Raw genomic sequence first — 18,476 nt, forward strand, 5'->3', positions numbered from 1 at the left:
CAAAATGCCTACAACAACACCTGAAACCTAGACCCTCAACTTATTACAAGAATAGATAAGTGAATTATGTTTTGAGTGTTTTTCATAAGCCGCATATAGCTGAGTTTTTACAATTCAGTTTACTGATCTCATCTCAACAGATATGTTTCATTAGGTTGCATTCATTGTTATTTCTAGTATATTTGGAATTATCCCAGTCGGGTTTTTGTTTTGCATTTCTTTCCTTTATCCCCTCCTTTCCTGCTATCTGGTTTTAATTAAATTTCCCTCATTTCTCCTTAGGTTCTTTTAACTTAGAAACTGCACATTCTGTTGAACTTCCTTTAATACTGATCCCTAAATACTGAGCATGTATATTTGGCTTAGCAACATTTAAGTGTATTCTTCTTAAATACCTTCAAGACCTTAGAATACTTCACCTCTGATCTTTGCACTTCAATGTCTTGTTATTCTTTTCCAGTATTTTATTTTCACTTTGTTTTAGACAATGTCTGCTGCTCCCCTGCCCTGCCATAGTCTTTTCCTTTGTTTTATTGTCAGAGCTTTTTTTTTTTTCAGATTTACTCATCTTATTCCATTCTTTTGTATTTAATTTCCTTCTTATCAAAACATGTCTTTAGTAGTTATTTCAGCAGCTATCTGTGATTGTTGAATTTCCCCAGACTTTATCTGGAAATACCTTTATTCATTTGTATTCTTGGATAATTTAATTAGGTGAACAAATTATTTTATCTTCTAAAATTTGTTACTTCCTTTTTTCCCTTCAATTTTGGAATATTTTCAGCCTGTATCTCTTCACATCTTGCCTCTTGTCTATCCTCTCTATTGTCTCCTTCTGGAATTCTTTTCTCCCTGTCTTTCCCCACAGTCCCCCCCCCCCGCCACACCCACACCCCCGCCCCCAGCGGAGACAGAGTCTCACTCTGTCATCCAGGCTGGAGTGCAGTGGCATGATCTCGGTTTACTGCAACCTCCACCTCCTGGGTTCAAGCAGTTCTCCTGCCTCAGACTCCCAGGTAGCTGGGATTACAGGCATCCACCACCACGCCCAGCTACTTTTTGTATTTTTAGTAGAGATGAGGTGTCACCATGTTGGCCAGTCTGGTCTCGAACTCCTAACCTCAAGTGATCCACCCTCCTCAGCCTCCCCAAAGTGCTGGGATTACAGGTGTGAGCCACCGCGCCCAGCCTGGAATTTTTTTCTTAAATGTATGTGAGACCTTTCAACTCTTCTCTCATGTTTTCTGTCACATTATCTGTGCATTCTGGGTAATATTCTTACGTCTATCTGGCAGGTCACCATCTGTCTTTGTATGTAATCTGTCTGGCTTTTTCATTTCAGTGACTTTTATTTCTAGAGGTTGTTTAAAGTGCTTTTCCAAATCTGCCTTTTTTTTTTTCTCAAGATAGAATCATCCCATGTTGTTTCTTTATAAAAAGTAGATTCCAGTATCTTCACTTCCAGTCCAGTATCCTAAAGGATGAGATTCATGTCCAGGGATAGATCACAAAAACATATACCAGTATTTGTAGTTTATTATGGTTTCCCAAGTAGTTCATTCTTGCTGCGGGATTGATTGCTTATTTTGTTTCCTTAAAGATCTTGGAAAATATTTTCACAGAATATAATCTGAATATACAAAAATATAAGTGGCAATTGGGATAATTTAATGTTAACATTCATGTGGAGTAAAATCAATCTTCCTGTTTTATTTGTTGCATACATCAAAATGGATTCAACCTATTCTACATTCCCTTCTAAAATATCTATAACATTTTCATATTAGAATGCTTCATTCATAGACCAAACATGACACTCTGAAGTAAGAGAGCTTGTCCTTTCCGAAGGTAGATGTGAATTAGATACAGTAAGTAGGTTAATTAAAAATACTAAAACCTTTAGAGAAGTTGTAGCCTAAAAATGCTGTCTTCATAAAGTGAATTTCTCCAAATCCTAAAAAACATTTTAAAAGTAGCATTTATTTAAATAAACAGTTTTTAAATAAAAATTTTTGGAATTTGGCCAGGCACCGTGGCACAAGCCTGTAATCCCAGCACTTTGGGAGGTCAAGGCGGGCGGATCACCTGGGGTCAGGAGTTCGAGACCAGCCTGACCAACATGGTGAAACCTCATCTCTATTAAAAATACAAAATTAGTGCGGTGTGGTGGCAGTTGCCCATAATCCCAGATACTTGGGAGGCTGAGGCAGGAGAATTGCTTGAACCCATGAGGCAGAGGTTGCAATGAACCGAGATTGCGCCATTGCACTCCAGCCTGGGCAACAAGAGTGAAACTCTGTGTCAAAAAAAAAAAAAAGAAACTTGAAATTTTAAATGCCTAAACGTACAATATTTTGTTTTAATGTAGCTTTGGGATTTTTGACAAATTCTTGTTTATTTTGTTTTTCCAAGTCTGCTTAAAGGTTAATTGATTAAAGTGGGTAAGTCCTCATGTTTACTGATATGTATTGCAGCTCTGTTGGTACACCAGAAGGCCAGAATGGAACGACTTCAAAGAGAACTTGAGATTCAAAAGAAAAAGCTGGATAAATTAAAATCTGAGGTTAATGAAATGGAAAATAATCTAACTCGAAGGCGCCTGAAAAGATCAAATTCTATATCCCAAATACCTTCCGTAAGTCTTTATGTAACTGTTGTGATCTCTCTGCTTGAACATGAGAGTAGGCCATCTAACATAAGTGTAATATCTCTATCTAGTTTTCTTCAGATGTTCTTAACTCTTACTTGTTTTTCTGTCCTAACTTTCCCCTGCCAAACTCCATTCTTTATTTAATGACTAAGAATTCAGTGCAAATCTTACTTACATAGAATTATTTTTCAGCTCGAAGAAATGCAGCAGTTGAGAAGTTGTAATAGACAACTCCAGATTGACATTGACTGCCTAACCAAAGAAATTGATCTTTTTCAAGCCCGAGGTAAAGTTCAGTATATACGTAGCTGAAATTCATCGTATTAATTCACCAGCAGTTTTCCTGTGGCTAAAAACAGATTTATCAATCATAATCTCACTGCCTCAGAACATGTGGCTTTAGAACCACATACAGTTTTAAGAATATATTTAAAAAGTCACCCCCATCTCAATGGCACTATCTTAACTGATAAAATAGAGAAGATAATAAAAATAAGGTTTATACACTCTTTAGACAATGATAGTTTTTTATACTTGAGCTGTTAATGACAAGCAATGATTTATAGTAAGTAATGTTTACAATTTAATTCAGTTCCATAGAGAACTAAAAGGAAGTATTATCACTTAAACTTAATTCTGAAGTTGGATAAATAATAAAAAGATATAAAATGGAAAAGACAGGAAGGGGAAGGAATCTAACCAAAAGAGAAGTCTTTAATACATTTGGGACTGTGTTCCAGAATCTGTAAAACTGGAAGATGATTATTTTTATTTTTATTATTTTTAAATGTTGATTAAGCTGTTTATCCTTAAACATTCATAGAAAAATACCATAATTTAACTCTGGAGAGAAAAAGTTCTTGCTGTTCTAGAAACTACAATCCTTGAACTTACTCTTTTTGTGAAAATTTTAACCATTCTATTACATTAGTACAAGGTTTTTATATTTACTTGAGGTAAAGCTGTTTAGTCCGTATTTGATCATTTAAAATTACATTTTAAATTGTGAAATTTTAAGTTATTTTAACTTGCCACATAGAACAGGGGTCTACTTCTACTTCTGTTAATGTCTTACCAGCATTACTTTGACTTCTTTCACAATTTACCACTTACCCGTGTTTATGAGTACTACGTTATACCTAAGATAATATATTTGAAATATGTTTTGAAATCTTACATATAATTGGAGATTAGAGGAGCAAAATAAATGAAAAGCATTTCTTATAGCGTGATTTTTTTTTTTAGAAAGAAATACTTGTTTTAAAAGGTAAAGTTGTTTTTGAACTATAAGCATTGATATATTTACTTTTTATATATTTCAGGACCACATTTTAATCCCAGCGCTATTCATAACTTTTATGACAATATTGGATTTGTAGGTCCTGTGCCACCAAAACCCAAAGGTTAGTGTATCCATTAAATGTGAAAACTGTTACTTTTGAAAAGCAAAATTTTAGAAAAATTTTCCTGTTCAGCAACCTTCCTCTCTAGAATTGCTTCAAACTCTGGCATTCTTAAATGAATTCATTAAGAAGATGTTTGTTTGTTTTCATTTACATGCTTGGGGTTGGGGAGGATGCAAAGATGTAATCTTCTTAGCTTTTTAAGAGTAATATGCACGAGCTTAGGAAGCACTATACACTCCCAACCAATAATAGCAAGTCTTGGTTAAAAAAAATTACTAAGAACAAAAATTTGAATCATTTAAAACTTTAGACAAATGATAAGGAAGATACCTTAGGGAAGTTTTTGTTCCCCCCATGAATATTCAGTTTAATTTATATATAACTTTAAGTAATCAAAATAATACCCCAAATTCCAGATGAATAGTTTTTTACCTTCTATCATTTTACATCATTGATATTCTCAGAATATATGCACACCAAACTAAGACATGTCAAAGTATATCTGTGTGTTTTGATCCAGGCATTAAAATGTGCATAGAAATGGAAACAGGTCATAAATATCACTGCTGAAGGTAAAGATATAGACATATATATAGATTAACACTTAACTGTAGTATATAATTTACTTTCAACTCTAATTAAAAAGTAAAAATTTGTTAATGGATATATAATATTAAAAGAAGCAAACTGCAAGAGCACGTAAGTGTGGGAGGGTGGAGGTTGTAAAGATACAATAGTATTTTTGTATGCGATTGAAGTTGTTATCAACTTAAAATAGAAGAGTATAACCAAATATAATCAAAGTGAATGACAATTAAATGTCATCAAATAACAAAGGAAGACAATAAGAGGAAAAGAGGAGCAAAACAGTTGTCAAATAGACAGGAAGCAACAAACTGGCAATAGTAAGTCCTCACTCATCAGTAATTAACTGTAAATGGATTAAACTCACCACTCACAAGGAGTTTGTATGAATGGATTTTAAAAACAGGATCTGGCAGCAGCCAACGGGAGGCCCCAAGAGCTCCTGCTAGTGCACACAGTGGGAGGGGAGGGAGCCCATGACGTACACGCACCCTTTCCCTCATCCACCACTGTCACCTCCTGCTGCTGCTGCTGCTGCTTGTGTGCTCGTTAGTTGCGGACTTGCCATCTCTTTTGTGAAGCAGCAGCTGAGGAGACTCCGGTGCTCGCCATGACTGACGAAAAGTCCACAGAAGGAATCAAGACTGAGAACAAGAACCATATTAATTTGAAGGTGGCGGGACAGGATGATTCTGTGGTGCTGTTTAAGATTAAGAGGCATACACCAATTAGTAAACTAATGAAAGCCTATTGTGAACGACAGGGATTGTCAATGAAGCAGATCAGATTCCGATTTGATGACCAACCAATCAGTGGAACAGACACACCTGCACAGCTGGAAATGGAAGGTGAAGACAATTGATGTGTTTCAACAGCAGACGGGAGGTGTCTACTGAAAAGGAAACCTACTTCTTTACTCCAGAACGCTGTTCTTTAAAGACCAAGATTATTACATTCTCAATTAGAAAACTGCAGTGTGGTTCCACCACATTCTGACTGCTAGAGTATAGTTTACTCTGTTCTTTTTTTCCCCCTTCCACATTCCTTTGTTATCCATGACATAACTGATATATGTGCACAAGCATATTGCTTGTTTCTTCAAACCAAACAGCCAATGGTATGTTTTGATTGACATCAAGTGGAGACAGGATGGGAAAAAAATACTGATTCTGTGAAAATACCCCCTTTCTCCATTAGTGGCATGTTCATTCAGCTCCTATCTTTATATTCCAGTAAGTTATTTTGCTCTTACTGTTTTAACAAAAAAAAAAAAATTCTCATATACGTTGTTCAATTGGAGGATTTTAATGTTTTTCATTTATCATTGTAAAACCAAGGACAGTTTTATAACTTTTGTGTATGTAGCTGTTACATGTAAGGCAATCCGTCTTTAAGTAGGGATAAATTACTCTGGAAAAAAGAAAGAATCCTAGAAAGTTTTCCCTTCAAGTCAAGCTTCTTGTTTAAATAAACTTTTTGTTTAAAATGAAATAAGAAAAATAAAAACAGGATCCAATAATACACTATCTACAAGAGACTCATTTTATATTAAAAGACACACACAGGCAGAAAGTGAAGGGATGGAAAAATATTTTATATATAAACGGTAGCGCAAAGAAATCAAAAGTGGCTATAATTATATCAGAAACAATAGATTTTTAAGCCAAACTGTTGAGACAAGGATTATTATATAATGGTAAAAGGATCAATTTAACAGGAAAATATAAAAATTATAAATATATACACACCCCACATCAGACTACATTAATATGTAAAGCAGATATTGACAGATCTGAAGACAGAAATTGACAGCAATAGTAGGAGACTTCAGTACCCCCCTTACAATATTATAGAATATCCAGACAGAAACCAAATAAACAGCTGGTTTGAGCAAAATGCTAAACCAAGTGGATATAGCAAACACAGAACTCTCTGCCAACAGCAAAAAAAATATACATTCTTCCCAGGCACACACGGAACATTTTGTAGGATAGATCATATGTTAGTTCACAAAACGAGTCTAAACAAACCTAAGAAGATACAAATCATTCCAGGTATTTTTTTCTAACCACAGTGGAATGAAACTAGAAATTAGTAACAGCAAGAAAACCAGAAAATTTGTGGAAACTTAAACACACTCTTGAATAATCACTGAGTCAAGAAGGAAATCAAAAGGGAGTCTTAACAGTATCTTCGGACAAAAATGAAAACACAGCATACCAGAACCTATAGGACGCAAGAAAAGCGATACTAAGAGATAAGTTTATAGAGACAATACCTGTGTTGAAAAAAAAAAGATCTCACTTATACCCCAGGGACTAGTAGAACAACAAGCTAAGCCTAGTGTTAGCATAATGAAGAAAATAATAAGGATTACAGCAAAAAATAGAGGATTTAAAAAAACAGAAAAAAGTCAGTAAAACTAAGAGGTGATTTTTTAAATCAACAAGATTGACAAACCCTTAGCTAGGTAAATTGAGAGAAAAAGGAGACAAAATCAGAACTGAAAATGGAGACAACAGATGCCTCAGAAATAAAAGGATCATAAGGGAATATTAGGAACAATTTTATGCCAACAGACTAGATAACCTAGAAAAAAGATACATTCCTAGAAACATAACACCTATTAAAGCTGAATCAAGAAGAATTAGAAAGCCTGAATAGGCCAATAACAAATGAGATTGAATCAGTAATCAAAAATCTCCCAACAAACACCCAGCATGGATTTAGAAATTAAAAAAAAAAAAAAAAACTCCTAACAAAGAGATGTCCAGAACCAGATGGCTTTATGAGTGAATTCTCTCAACACTCAAACAAGAATTAACCCTTCTTAAGCTCTCCCAAAAATGAGAAGATGAACCACTTCCAAACTCATTCTGAGACCAGCCTCACCCTGGTACCAAAACCAGACAAAGACACTGCAACTAAAGAAAACTACAGACCAATATTCCTGGTGAATGTAGACACAAAAAATCCTCAATAAAATACTGGCAAACCAAACTCAGCACATTGAAAGGACCATACACCATGACCAAGTGGAGGGTTTATCCCTGGGACTTAAAGATGGTTCGGCATACACAAATGAATTAATGTGATACAGCACACACATTGAAGTAAAATGAAAGGAATAACCATGTAGTCATCTTAAGAGATGTATAACAAGCATTTGAAAAGGTTCAGCAATTGTTCATAATTAAAACTCTCAGGCCGGGCACAGTGGCTCACACCTGTAATCCCAGCACCTTGGGAGGCCGAGGCGGGTGGATCACCTGAGGTCAGTAGTTTGGGACCAGCCTGACCAACATGGAGAAACCCCATCTTTACTAAAAATACAAAATTAGCCTGGCATGGCGGCCAATGCCTGTAATCCCAGCTACTCAGGAGGCTGAGGTGGGAGAATCGCTTGAATCTGGGAGGCAGAGGTTGCAGTGAGCCAAAATCACGCTATTGCACTCCAGCCTGGGCAGCAGGAGCAAAACTCTTGTCTAAAAAAAAACATATATATATATATATATGGAAGGAACTTAACAGAATAAAGGCCATATATAAAAACCCCATAGGTAATATAACAATGGAGAAAACCAAAAGCTTTCCCCCTGAGATCTAGCACAAGCAAGGGTGCCATTCTTACCGCTTATTTTCAGTGTAGTACAGGGAGTTCTAATGTAGTATCCATTTTTGTGTTGCTGTGAAGGAATACCTGAGGCTTGGTAATTTATAAAGAACAAAGGTTTAATTGGCTCACAGTTCTGCAAGAAGCATGTCACGGACATCCACATGCTTTCTGTACAGGAAGCATGTCACCGACATCTGCTCAGCTTCTGGAGAAGCCTCAGGGAACTTTTACTCATGGCAGAAGGTGAAGCAAGCAAGCAGAGGCATGTCACATGGTGAGCAAGATGGGGGGAGGTGCCACACCATTTAAACAGCCAGATATTGCTTGAACTCAGAGCAGTATCTCATTGAGAAACCTGCACCAAGGTCTTCATGAATGATCCACCCCCACAATCCAAACACCTCCCACCAAACCCTACCTCTAACACTGGGGATTATATTTCAATATGAGATTTGGAGAGGACAAACATCCAAACCATATCACCTAGCCAGAGCAATTAGACAAGAAAAATAAAGGTATCCAAATCAGAAAGGAGGAAGTAAAATTATCTCTGTTTGCAGGTGACATGATCATATATGTTGAAAACCATAAAGATTCAACCAAAAACTTTTAAAAGTAATAAATGAATTTAGTAAAATTGCAAGACACAAAAACAATGTACAAAAGTCAATTGTGTTTCTGTACACAAGGAACTATCAAAAAAAGGAGATCAAGAATATAATCCCATTCACAATAGCAAGAAGAAGAGTACTTAGGAATACACTGAAAATTGTAAAACATTGATGAAGGAAATTAAAGACACAGATAAATAGAAACATAGCCTGTGTTCATGGATTGGAAGAATTAATATTCTTAAAACATCCTTACTACCCAAAGTAGTCTACAGATTCAATGTAATCCCTATCAAAATACCAGTGGCAGTCTTTACAGAAACAGAAAAAAATGCTAAAATTATGTACAACCAGAAAAAATCCTGAATAGCCAAAGCAATCTTGAGTAAGAACAACAGAGCTGGAGACATCACATTCCCTGATTTTTAAAAATATTACAAAGTTATAGTAAAACAATATGGTACTGACATAAAAACAGATATATTGACCAGTGAAACAGAATAGAGAGCCCAGAAATAAATTGATGTATCTATGGTCAACTTATCTTTGACAACGGTGCCAAGAACACACAATGGGGAAAGGATAGTCTCTTCAGTAGTAAATGGATATTCACATGCAGATGAATGAAATTGAATCATTACCTCACACCAAATACAAAAATAAACTCAAAATGGATTAAAAATGTAAACATAAGAACTGAAACTATAAAACTCCTAGAAGAAAACATAGGTGAAAAGCTTCTTGACCTGGTCTAGGCAGTGATATTTTGGATATGACACGAAAAGCACAGGCAACAAAAGCAAAAATAGGCAAGTGAGATTACATTAAACTAAAATGCATCTACACAGCAAAGGAAATAATCAGCAGTGAAAAGACAGCCTTCAGAAAGGGAGAAAATATTCACAAACTATGTAACTCCTAAAGGGTTTATATTCAAAATGTATCATGCAAATCAATAGTAATAGAAACCAATAACCAGATTTTAAAATGGGCAAAGGACCAGAATAGACATTTCTCAAAAGAAAGTATACAGATAGCCAACAGGTATATTGAAAGGTACTCAACCTCACTAATCATCAGGGAAATGCAAATTAAAACCCAATGGGATACCACCTTACAAACCTATCAGAATGGTTACTATGAGAAAGGTGAAAGATTACAAGCATTGATGAGGACATAGAGAAAAGAGAACCCTTGTACACCTTCATGGGAATGTAAGTTGGTACAGCTATTATGAAAAACAGTACGGAGGTTCAAAAACTTTAAAATTTTATAATCTAGCAATCCCACTTCTGAGCATATATCCAAAGGAAATTCAATAAGTATCTCAAAGAGATATCTGCACTCATGTTCCTTTCAGCATTATTCACAATAGCCAAAATATGAAAACAACATAAATGTCTATATAGGGATAAAGAAAACGTGAGCATATACACATAACACACACACAGTAGAATATTTATTCAGCCTTAAGAAAGAAGGAAATCCTTTCATCTGTGATAACATGGGTAAACCTGGAGGATGCAACACACACACAGTAGAATATTTATTCAGCCTTAAGAAAGAAGGAAATCCTTTCATCTGTGATAACATGGGTAAACCTGGAGGATGTCATGCTAAGTGACATAAGCCAGAGAGAGACACATGCTGCATGATCTCACCTGTATGTAGAATTCAAAAATGTCGAACTCCTAGAAACAGAGAACAGAACGGTGGTTACCAAGGCCTGGGAGAAGAGGGTATGGAAAGATTGTGTTCGAAGGGATACAGAGTTTCAACTATATAAGATAAATAAACTCTGAAGATCTAATGTACAACAGTGTGAGTAGTTAACAGTAGTTTATTATATAACTGAAGTTTGCTAAAGGAGATCGTAAGTGTTCTCACCACAGTGGGGTGGGAGGGAGATAAGCTATATGAGGTGCTGAATATGTTAATTAACTTGACTGTCATAAGTATTTCACAGTATATACAGAAATCATCAAGTTGTACAGCTTACAGTTTTTAATTGTCAACTATACATCAATAAAGTTGTGGGGGAGACAAAACAAAGACAGCAAAACAGCAGTTTTCATTCACACAAATTCTGGAAGTCAGCAGACATGGTGAATCAGGTCAGCACTCATAGGGTTACATCATCCTCACTAGTGTGCTGCAACAAATAGTTCAGACTTACAATTTGTTCCACATATGTTTGTATTTTCAAAGTCTTCAGAGATAAAAATTATTTGTGTTACTTCTTCCTTCATAAGAAACATTATGGTTTGTAGGAATAGGAAAGTATGAATTGTGGATAGGAAAATGTACATTTTTCCTGTGAAACTGAACAGGACACCCTAAAAAAAATGTATGATTACTGTCATTGAGAAATTCAGTGCCTTACATAGGGGAGGAAAAGGAGAGGTTGAGAAAAACAAAATTAAAACATTTTACGAATCAGGCAGTTGTTCACATGCTTACATACTGGTAGGAGTACCATGTTAAATTGGGTTTTAGACGAGCGGCTGGCAAACAGTGACCCATGGACCAAATCCAGCCTGCCATCTGTTTTTGTCAATAAAGTTTTATTGCAGGAAAAGAAAAAGAAATGGGAACAAGGAAGAACTAGTATATTACTGGTCTGCACTTTGTTACAAGAATTTTCACATTCTCCTTTCACATTCTCATTTATTGTGCTCTCTCTACTCCTTCATTTTTTTGTTGTTGGTTTTATTTTTTATTTTTTTGAGACAAAGTTTCAGCTCTTGTTGCCCAGGCTGGAGTTCAATGGCACGATCTCGGCTCACTGCAACCTCTGCCTCCCAGGTTCAAGCCATTCTCCTGCCTCAGCCTCCTGAGTAGCTGGGACTACAGGCATGCGCCACCGTGCCCAGCTAATTTTGTATTTTTCGTAGAGACAGGGTTTCTCCATGTTGGTCAAGCTGGTCTCGAACTCCTGACCTCAGGTGATCCACCCGCCTCTGCCTCCCAAAGTGCTGGGATCACAGGCTTGAGCCACCGCACCCAGCCGCCTGCATTTTTATGTATAATTAGGCATATTTTATTTATCTGTCCTCGTATTTTATTTAAATGTTTTTAAATCTAGCTAGAATACTATGAACAGTTATTACAGAGGATCAGAGTGAGATTAGGGCATTTGACACAGTAAGCAAATGTTCAGAGACTAGATGCTATTTGGTTGTTAATTGAATAAAGCAATAGAGATGACAGCGGTATAAGCACTAACTCTTTAAAAAATACGCAAGATGTGTATTTCAGACACTGAGTTTCCTTAATACAATCTTCCTACTCTTTTTGAAAAATAAGAATTTTAAGAAAGGTTTCCTGTTTTGCTTCAACATAATCTGTTACTTCAGATTAATAATAATCTGTTATTTCACATAAGTGAAATAAAATTGGTCTTGACAGTTGTTGAAGTAGGATGAGTACATGTACAGGTTCATTTTGCTATCCTCTCTACTTTTATATATGTTTGAAATTTTCCATAATAAATACGAAAGGTCCAATAAAAACATCCATTACTTAAAAGTTTTTACATGAATGATAGAAGTTTGTATGCCGGCTGTTTTGGGAGAAATAAGGAATCAGTAATTTTTTGCAGTAAGGCTAAAATACACATTAACTTCATGAATAGAAATTTATTTAGTCCTTGAAGTCAGTTCTGCTTCACAATATAGAGATTTTTTTAACAGCTAAAATTAAATGTGTTTAGACCATTATTTGTGATCTAATTTCCTCTTTTTTCCAATTTTTTGGTGATTTAGTTTCCAAACACCTCTAATTTTAAAAAAAAATTCATAATTCTAAGTACCAAGTGAGTTTATAAGAAAACCATTGGAGATTTTTCATTAAAAAAAAATTTATAGATCCCTTATTGATTGCCTTAGATATTACTTAAATAATGAAAAATATGCTGGCATTTAATAATACATTGAAGTGTAAAAAGGTACTTCTTTATGGTCACTCTTCCTGAAATTTTAACCTTTGCGGTTAAACAGAATCAACAAGGTTTTACTAAAAACGTGCTAGGTGAAAGTGTTTTCTAATGCCTGAGACCAAAATTCTAATAAGTAGGATGGATCCCCAGATTAAAACAATTATTCTGTAAAATGTTTCCCAGATGTGGAATGTGAAATGATTTTACATGGTAAAAAGTCAAAGTTTTTAAAAATGTATTTCTTTTCATGTGTTTCAGGGCATAGTAACTGGTATTGTCAGATCCTTGATTTTTTTAGATATTTTTACTTAGGATAAGACTTAATTCGATGTTTGTTTTAAAATTATTCAGTTTGTGGAAAATACTGTATAAATACTATTCAAGTTGGTTATGCATGTGGCAAAAATTATGACAATGGAAAGCCAACACCTAAAGTTGAGGACTTAGCAAGAAAATTTCTATATAATGAATAAGAAAGGTGTTGCTAAAGGGATACAGAGTACCAAGTATCATTTAATTATTTAAAATTTGTCATAAAATTTGACTTCTATATTTTTATCTACTTGTTACAATGTCTCTCTTTTAAAATAGAAAAGATATCAGTAGGGTAAGTAGAATTTGCATATTCATATACATTGTTTTAACATAGGTTTGATGCTTCGAATTAATAACCTTGACAAGAAAAATTCAACAATGCATACTCCTTTTACTTTAAACCTCCCAAAATTAATTCGTGGGAATACTGTTCTAATTTCATTGTGGGACCCAAATTTTTAAAAGTAGTTTTATAAATGTGATCGCTTGTTAGAGACAATCTTTGAGGAATATAATTATTTTCTGTATTTAAGATACCACTATCCATATAAACATTCTAGAACATTGGTCTCTTAGAGTTCCAGTGACCTTTATTTTATAAGTAAGAAACAAAGAGACCTAGAATGTATATGATTTATCTGAGATCACGGAGCAAAATATTCAGGAATTAGTAGCAGAACCTGGAACAGAACTCCATTCTCACAACTGTCAATTCTAGTGTTCTTTCTACTCTACCATACCAAATGTGATTTTTAAACATAAAGTATGGTAAAATTTTTATATAGATTTACTTCTCCAGAGTCTGTGGATAAGATGTTAGATGCTAGTTTATATTTTATTTGTGTCATCCAAGGCTTACATTTTTAGCAGATAGAGAGCATGAATTAACAAAAAAACTTCCCTTTCTGGTAGAAAACAAATATAAATACTACTGCAGTGGGAAACGAAACTCTAACTTTAATTAGAGACTTATGTGCACTGACAGTATTGTTTTGCAGCAGGACACCTTTTTTACAATCTTGAGTAGTGTTATGGGAATCTTTGCAATTAGATACCCTTTCTTCGACTATAAATTAGAGATAATGATGCTGTTTTCTCCTTTAAGGAGACATGGAGGTGATTACATCATGTTCATGTTGTATTTCCCAGAGGGAGAAGTGCCAACTCGATAGGGGTTGGTAGGGATCAAGCATGTGTGTCAGTTTCAGCTAGATGCCTCATTTAGGGAGCAAGCTGCCTCAGGCTGTGCACTACAAATGGTGTTTAAAGTTGTCTAATTTTCTAGACTTTGTGATTTCTTATAAAATAATTTCTTTTCTTTCTTACAGATCAAAGGTCCATCATCAAAACACCAAAGACTCAAGACACAGAAGATGATGAGGGAGCTCAGTGGAATTGTACTGCCTGTACTTTTTTGAACCATCCAGCCTTAATTCGCTGTGAACAGTGTGAGATGCCCAGGCATTTCTGAGCCAAATGGCCCTGTATCTTCTCTAAAACCACATCTAAATTTCAAGAAACTTGTCTGTCATCGGGAAAAAGTTTCACTGCTACATAGGATTTTGTCAAATTGAAGGTGTGACAAGATGGTGTTGTGCTAATGTTAAATGTCGGTCCACAGAGCTAATAATACCTCAGTATAATGTCATGAGCAGTTGAAATTCATCACATGAAAAGTAATCTGCTGAAAGACTTGGTTGCCCACTGCCTAACTGTGTACAGTGTTACCGGTATCCCATTATGGATAATTCTCAATATGTTAACGCCTAGGTGTTCCCAATACTTTTTTCCCCTCATGTCACTACTGAATTTTGACAGGAGGAAGGAATAGAATGATAGCTTGTTTTATTTGTAAAGCTTTCAGTGAAACACTACATACATGAAGAAAAGGAACAAGGTTTAACTATTTAAGAACTGTTTGCTGCCGCATAGTGCCATTGGATAGGGGAAGAACTTCAGAAATCTGTGGTACTCTTGGCCTTGTCTTTGTCTTCCCTGAACACGTCTCCACTCTGTGAAGCCAGCATCTAGGGGCTAAAGATGCAAAGGAAAGCAGCATGCATTGTCTGTACAAATGTGCAGTGAAATACCCCAAAGCTTTTCCTACTGTACAGATCTCTCGAGTCTGCTTTAAGTGATTTCTTTTCTTCTTGATTATTTTCTTATATTTCTATATGTATAGTGTAATAGCCTTTTGTTAACTAATTTTCTTTTTTCCTTTTAGTAATTAAGCACGATCATGTCCCTTTTTACGCCTTACCTGAGAGGAACAATGCCTTAAAATAAAAAAGCATTAATGAGATGAAACTATGCACAGAATAACTTTCCTCTACTTATTCTGTACTTTGCCCTCGTAAGTTCCAATGTTGTTTGAAGACAGGGAGATGCTGCACAGTGAATTGCAGATGATATTACAGAAGTGATGTCTGTAGGTCACATTAAATACTGACTTGAGCAGTGGCTGACACAACACAGTGTTTTTTCTTCCACAGGGAAGCTTAAAACAAAAGATATTTTTAACCCACTGACAGAACAACAAGGTTAAACTTCATCTGCTTGGTGTCCCACAGAACTTGCACAAGCGATTGTTATTGGGAAAGTACAGTCTCAAAACCAGCAACAGCAGCAGTACCTACAGCCCTTTTTTTGGAGAGAAGTTTAAATGCTTTACTGTTGGGGCAGTCCATTTCTAATCCTGACTTGATGACAGTATCATGTGTATTTATAAAACAAGGCTAGCCATATTTAGGACAACTGAAGAAAAGCTGGAAAAAAAGAAAAACAAGCAAACTTGAACACTGAAGCAACCTCAAGCATCTCTTTATTTTGATGATATATTTTTGTAAGGAAAATAAATATTCAGATGATCAGGAATGTATATAACTAAATGAAATCAAGAAAAAAATAACAGTATGCATTTAAAAAGACAGAATTATGAAATTATATGAGTGCTTAGAATGGGGCTAAGGGAAGTGCTGAAATAGAGCAAAGGATGGAAGATAATATAGACTATCACCCACTGTAAATGTTTGCAAGTGGCTGTGTTTTAAATGGGATTATTAAAGTTGATCTCTATGAATGTCGGAGCCTTAACTTTCAGGCTTTGCATTGTGTATATGGGAAGAAATAAGACAATCCTAGGTAATTAAACCGTAGACCCAAAGCCCTTAGGTTTGATGCATTTTATTTTAAAAATAGGCCTTGTTTTTCAGCTTCATCTGCAGTTCTATGTGAAGATTGATAAATCAGTTTTTACTTGTTTTATTAATAAAACGTAATTTGGATATCTTGAGTTGATGGTTTTGTGATTTAGCTGGGTAAACTATCTTTGTAACAGATAAGTTATTTATAAAAATTAAAAAACATATTCTAATGTGGATTTTGTGACTTGTTTTCAGTTTTTGGGACAGGAGATAATTTATACATCAGATCATTTAAACATTAATGGAAATCAGAGGAAACTTCTCTAGAGTCTCCTTGTGATATTATGACATTCAGCTGCATTTCTTGGAGTATTTTTATCAGTTTCCCTAGACTTCTTTTTTCATAGTTGGTGATAGCTTTCCCTTTAATTTCCTTTGGATTTTTCAAAACTTACTCCATTGTTAAAGACAAATGTGATTTATTGGACCATTTAACCTGAAGTTAACACTTAGTTAATATTAGTTCTGTCCCTTGATGTATAATGCAGGTCATGAGGATGGTGGTGCTTCTCTTGAAGAGACCTTTTATATTTACAGTTTTCAAAAAATTACAAAAACTCAGGTGTTTTTCTCGGGCTGAAAAGAACAAACTAGCATTTGCTGATCTCGCCATGATGCATTTGTAGAAAGGTCTTCCTTAAGTGATCTTTTAAACTTAATAGGAAGGAAGTACTCTTTGTCAATGAATATGAGGACTGGACATGTTGGTCATTTGGGGTTCGGGGGTAGAGGAATTGGCAGTTCATGTAAACTAGACTTCTCAGGAAAATTTTTATATTAACAAAATGTCAGCCAAATACCTCCTGTGACTACTAATACTTTAGACAAAGATGTGTGTTACATTGCGGATATTTATGGGAAAAAAATTTGAAATTTTAGTTTTAAAATTTTTGTTTAAATGACCAACCTGTGTCGCCTTTGATCTAATATTAATTAACTTTATATTGGGGAAATCATGCAGAAAATCAGCTCCACGGGTAGTCCAAAACTCATTGTTAGCTTTAAACCTATTTAATTAAAGCAGCTATAAATAGCGAAACTAGCTGACATGTCACCAGTATTCTCTATCCCAACGTAATGTTGACAAGCAATTCTAGTGAGCACGGATAGGTTTAAGAGGTAAACAGTATGAGATAAAATATTCAGACTGGGCACAAGTGGCTCACACCTGTAATCCCAGCACTTTGGGAGGCCAAGGTGGGTGGATCGCTTGAGGCCAGGAGTTTGAGACCAGCCTGGCCAACGTGGGGAAACCCCATCTACAAAAAATACAAAAATTAGCCAGGCATGGCAGCACACGCCTGTAGTCCCAGATCCTCTGGAAGCTAAGCCACAAGAATCGCTTGAACCCAGGAGGTAGAGGTTGCAGTGAGCCGAGAGTGCACCACTGCACTCCAGCCTGGGCAACAGAGCACAGCTCTGTCTCAAAAAATAAAAAAGAAAGATAAAATATTCAGCCCATGAGTAATGGAAGTTGGCCATATTGCCCTAGAAAATAACATAGTGGCACCAGGGACTGCTCCAGATTTAATAACTATATGCTGGATATCAGCATAGCTTCCCATATAATATCACAAAGTACTTCTATTCCTGTATGGCAGATGAATATATTTTTGGCTTCAGCTTTCTTGGTGCTTCAATTTTATATCCATTTTACTTGAAATGGCTCAGCTGCATTTTAATTTGTATTGCTTCCATCTGAAAATACAATTAGACAACTGAGAGAAAAGGCCAAAGAAAACCAATTTTTTTTTCTTTTTTTTTTTTTTTTTTTTTTACGAAACAGAGCCTCACGCTATCACCCAGGCTGTAGTGCAGTGGAGCATTCTCGGCTCACTGCAACCTCCACCTCCCGGGTTCAAGCAATTATCCTGACTCAGCCTCCCCAGTAGCTGAGATTATAGGCGCACGCTATCATGCCTGGCTAATTTTTTTTATATTTTTAGTAGAGAAAGGGTTTCACCATGTTGGCCAGGCTGGCCTCAACTCCCAACCTCAAGTGATCCTCATGGCCCAAAATGCTGTGATTTCAGATGTCTTCATGGATTTACTCTGTAATCCTGGCACAGTTCCTTGCTTGTATTGCCTTTCCTTGTCGAACGAAGGTAATTAATGCTAAACCCACCTCACAGGGGTGTTGTAAGGATTAATGT

At 35.6% G+C, this 18,476-nt stretch overlaps 1 protein-coding gene across 6 annotated transcripts in view; it reads left to right on the forward strand.

Annotated features, from left to right (window-relative positions):
* The window catches only part of TAB2 (TGF-beta activated kinase 1 (MAP3K7) binding protein 2), a 90,800-nt gene extending 74,303 nt beyond the window's left edge, over positions 1-16,497 (forward strand). For 3 of the 6 annotated variants that reach the window (XM_031935563.1, XM_031935564.1, XM_023188437.3), the window contains 4 exons: positions 2,475-2,635; positions 2,843-2,936; positions 3,973-4,053; positions 14,449-16,493. In XM_031935563.1, the coding sequence (XP_031791423.1) occupies positions 2,475-2,635; positions 2,843-2,936; positions 3,973-4,053; positions 14,449-14,591 (479 nt within the window). In that variant the 3' untranslated portion in view covers positions 14,592-16,493. Of the gene's footprint in view, positions 1-2,474; positions 2,636-2,842; positions 2,937-3,972; positions 4,054-5,404; positions 7,409-14,448 lie in introns of those variants that run through there. The other 3 variants (XM_023188438.2, XM_023188435.1, XM_023188439.1) reach the window with 2 other exon arrangements.
* The last annotated feature ends 1,979 nt before the right edge of the window (positions 16,498-18,476 follow it).

Source organism: Piliocolobus tephrosceles, chromosome 5 (assembly GCF_002776525.5).
Source record: "Piliocolobus tephrosceles isolate RC106 chromosome 5, ASM277652v3, whole genome shotgun sequence".
In the NCBI taxonomy this organism is placed as follows: domain Eukaryota; kingdom Metazoa; phylum Chordata; class Mammalia; order Primates; family Cercopithecidae; genus Piliocolobus; species Piliocolobus tephrosceles.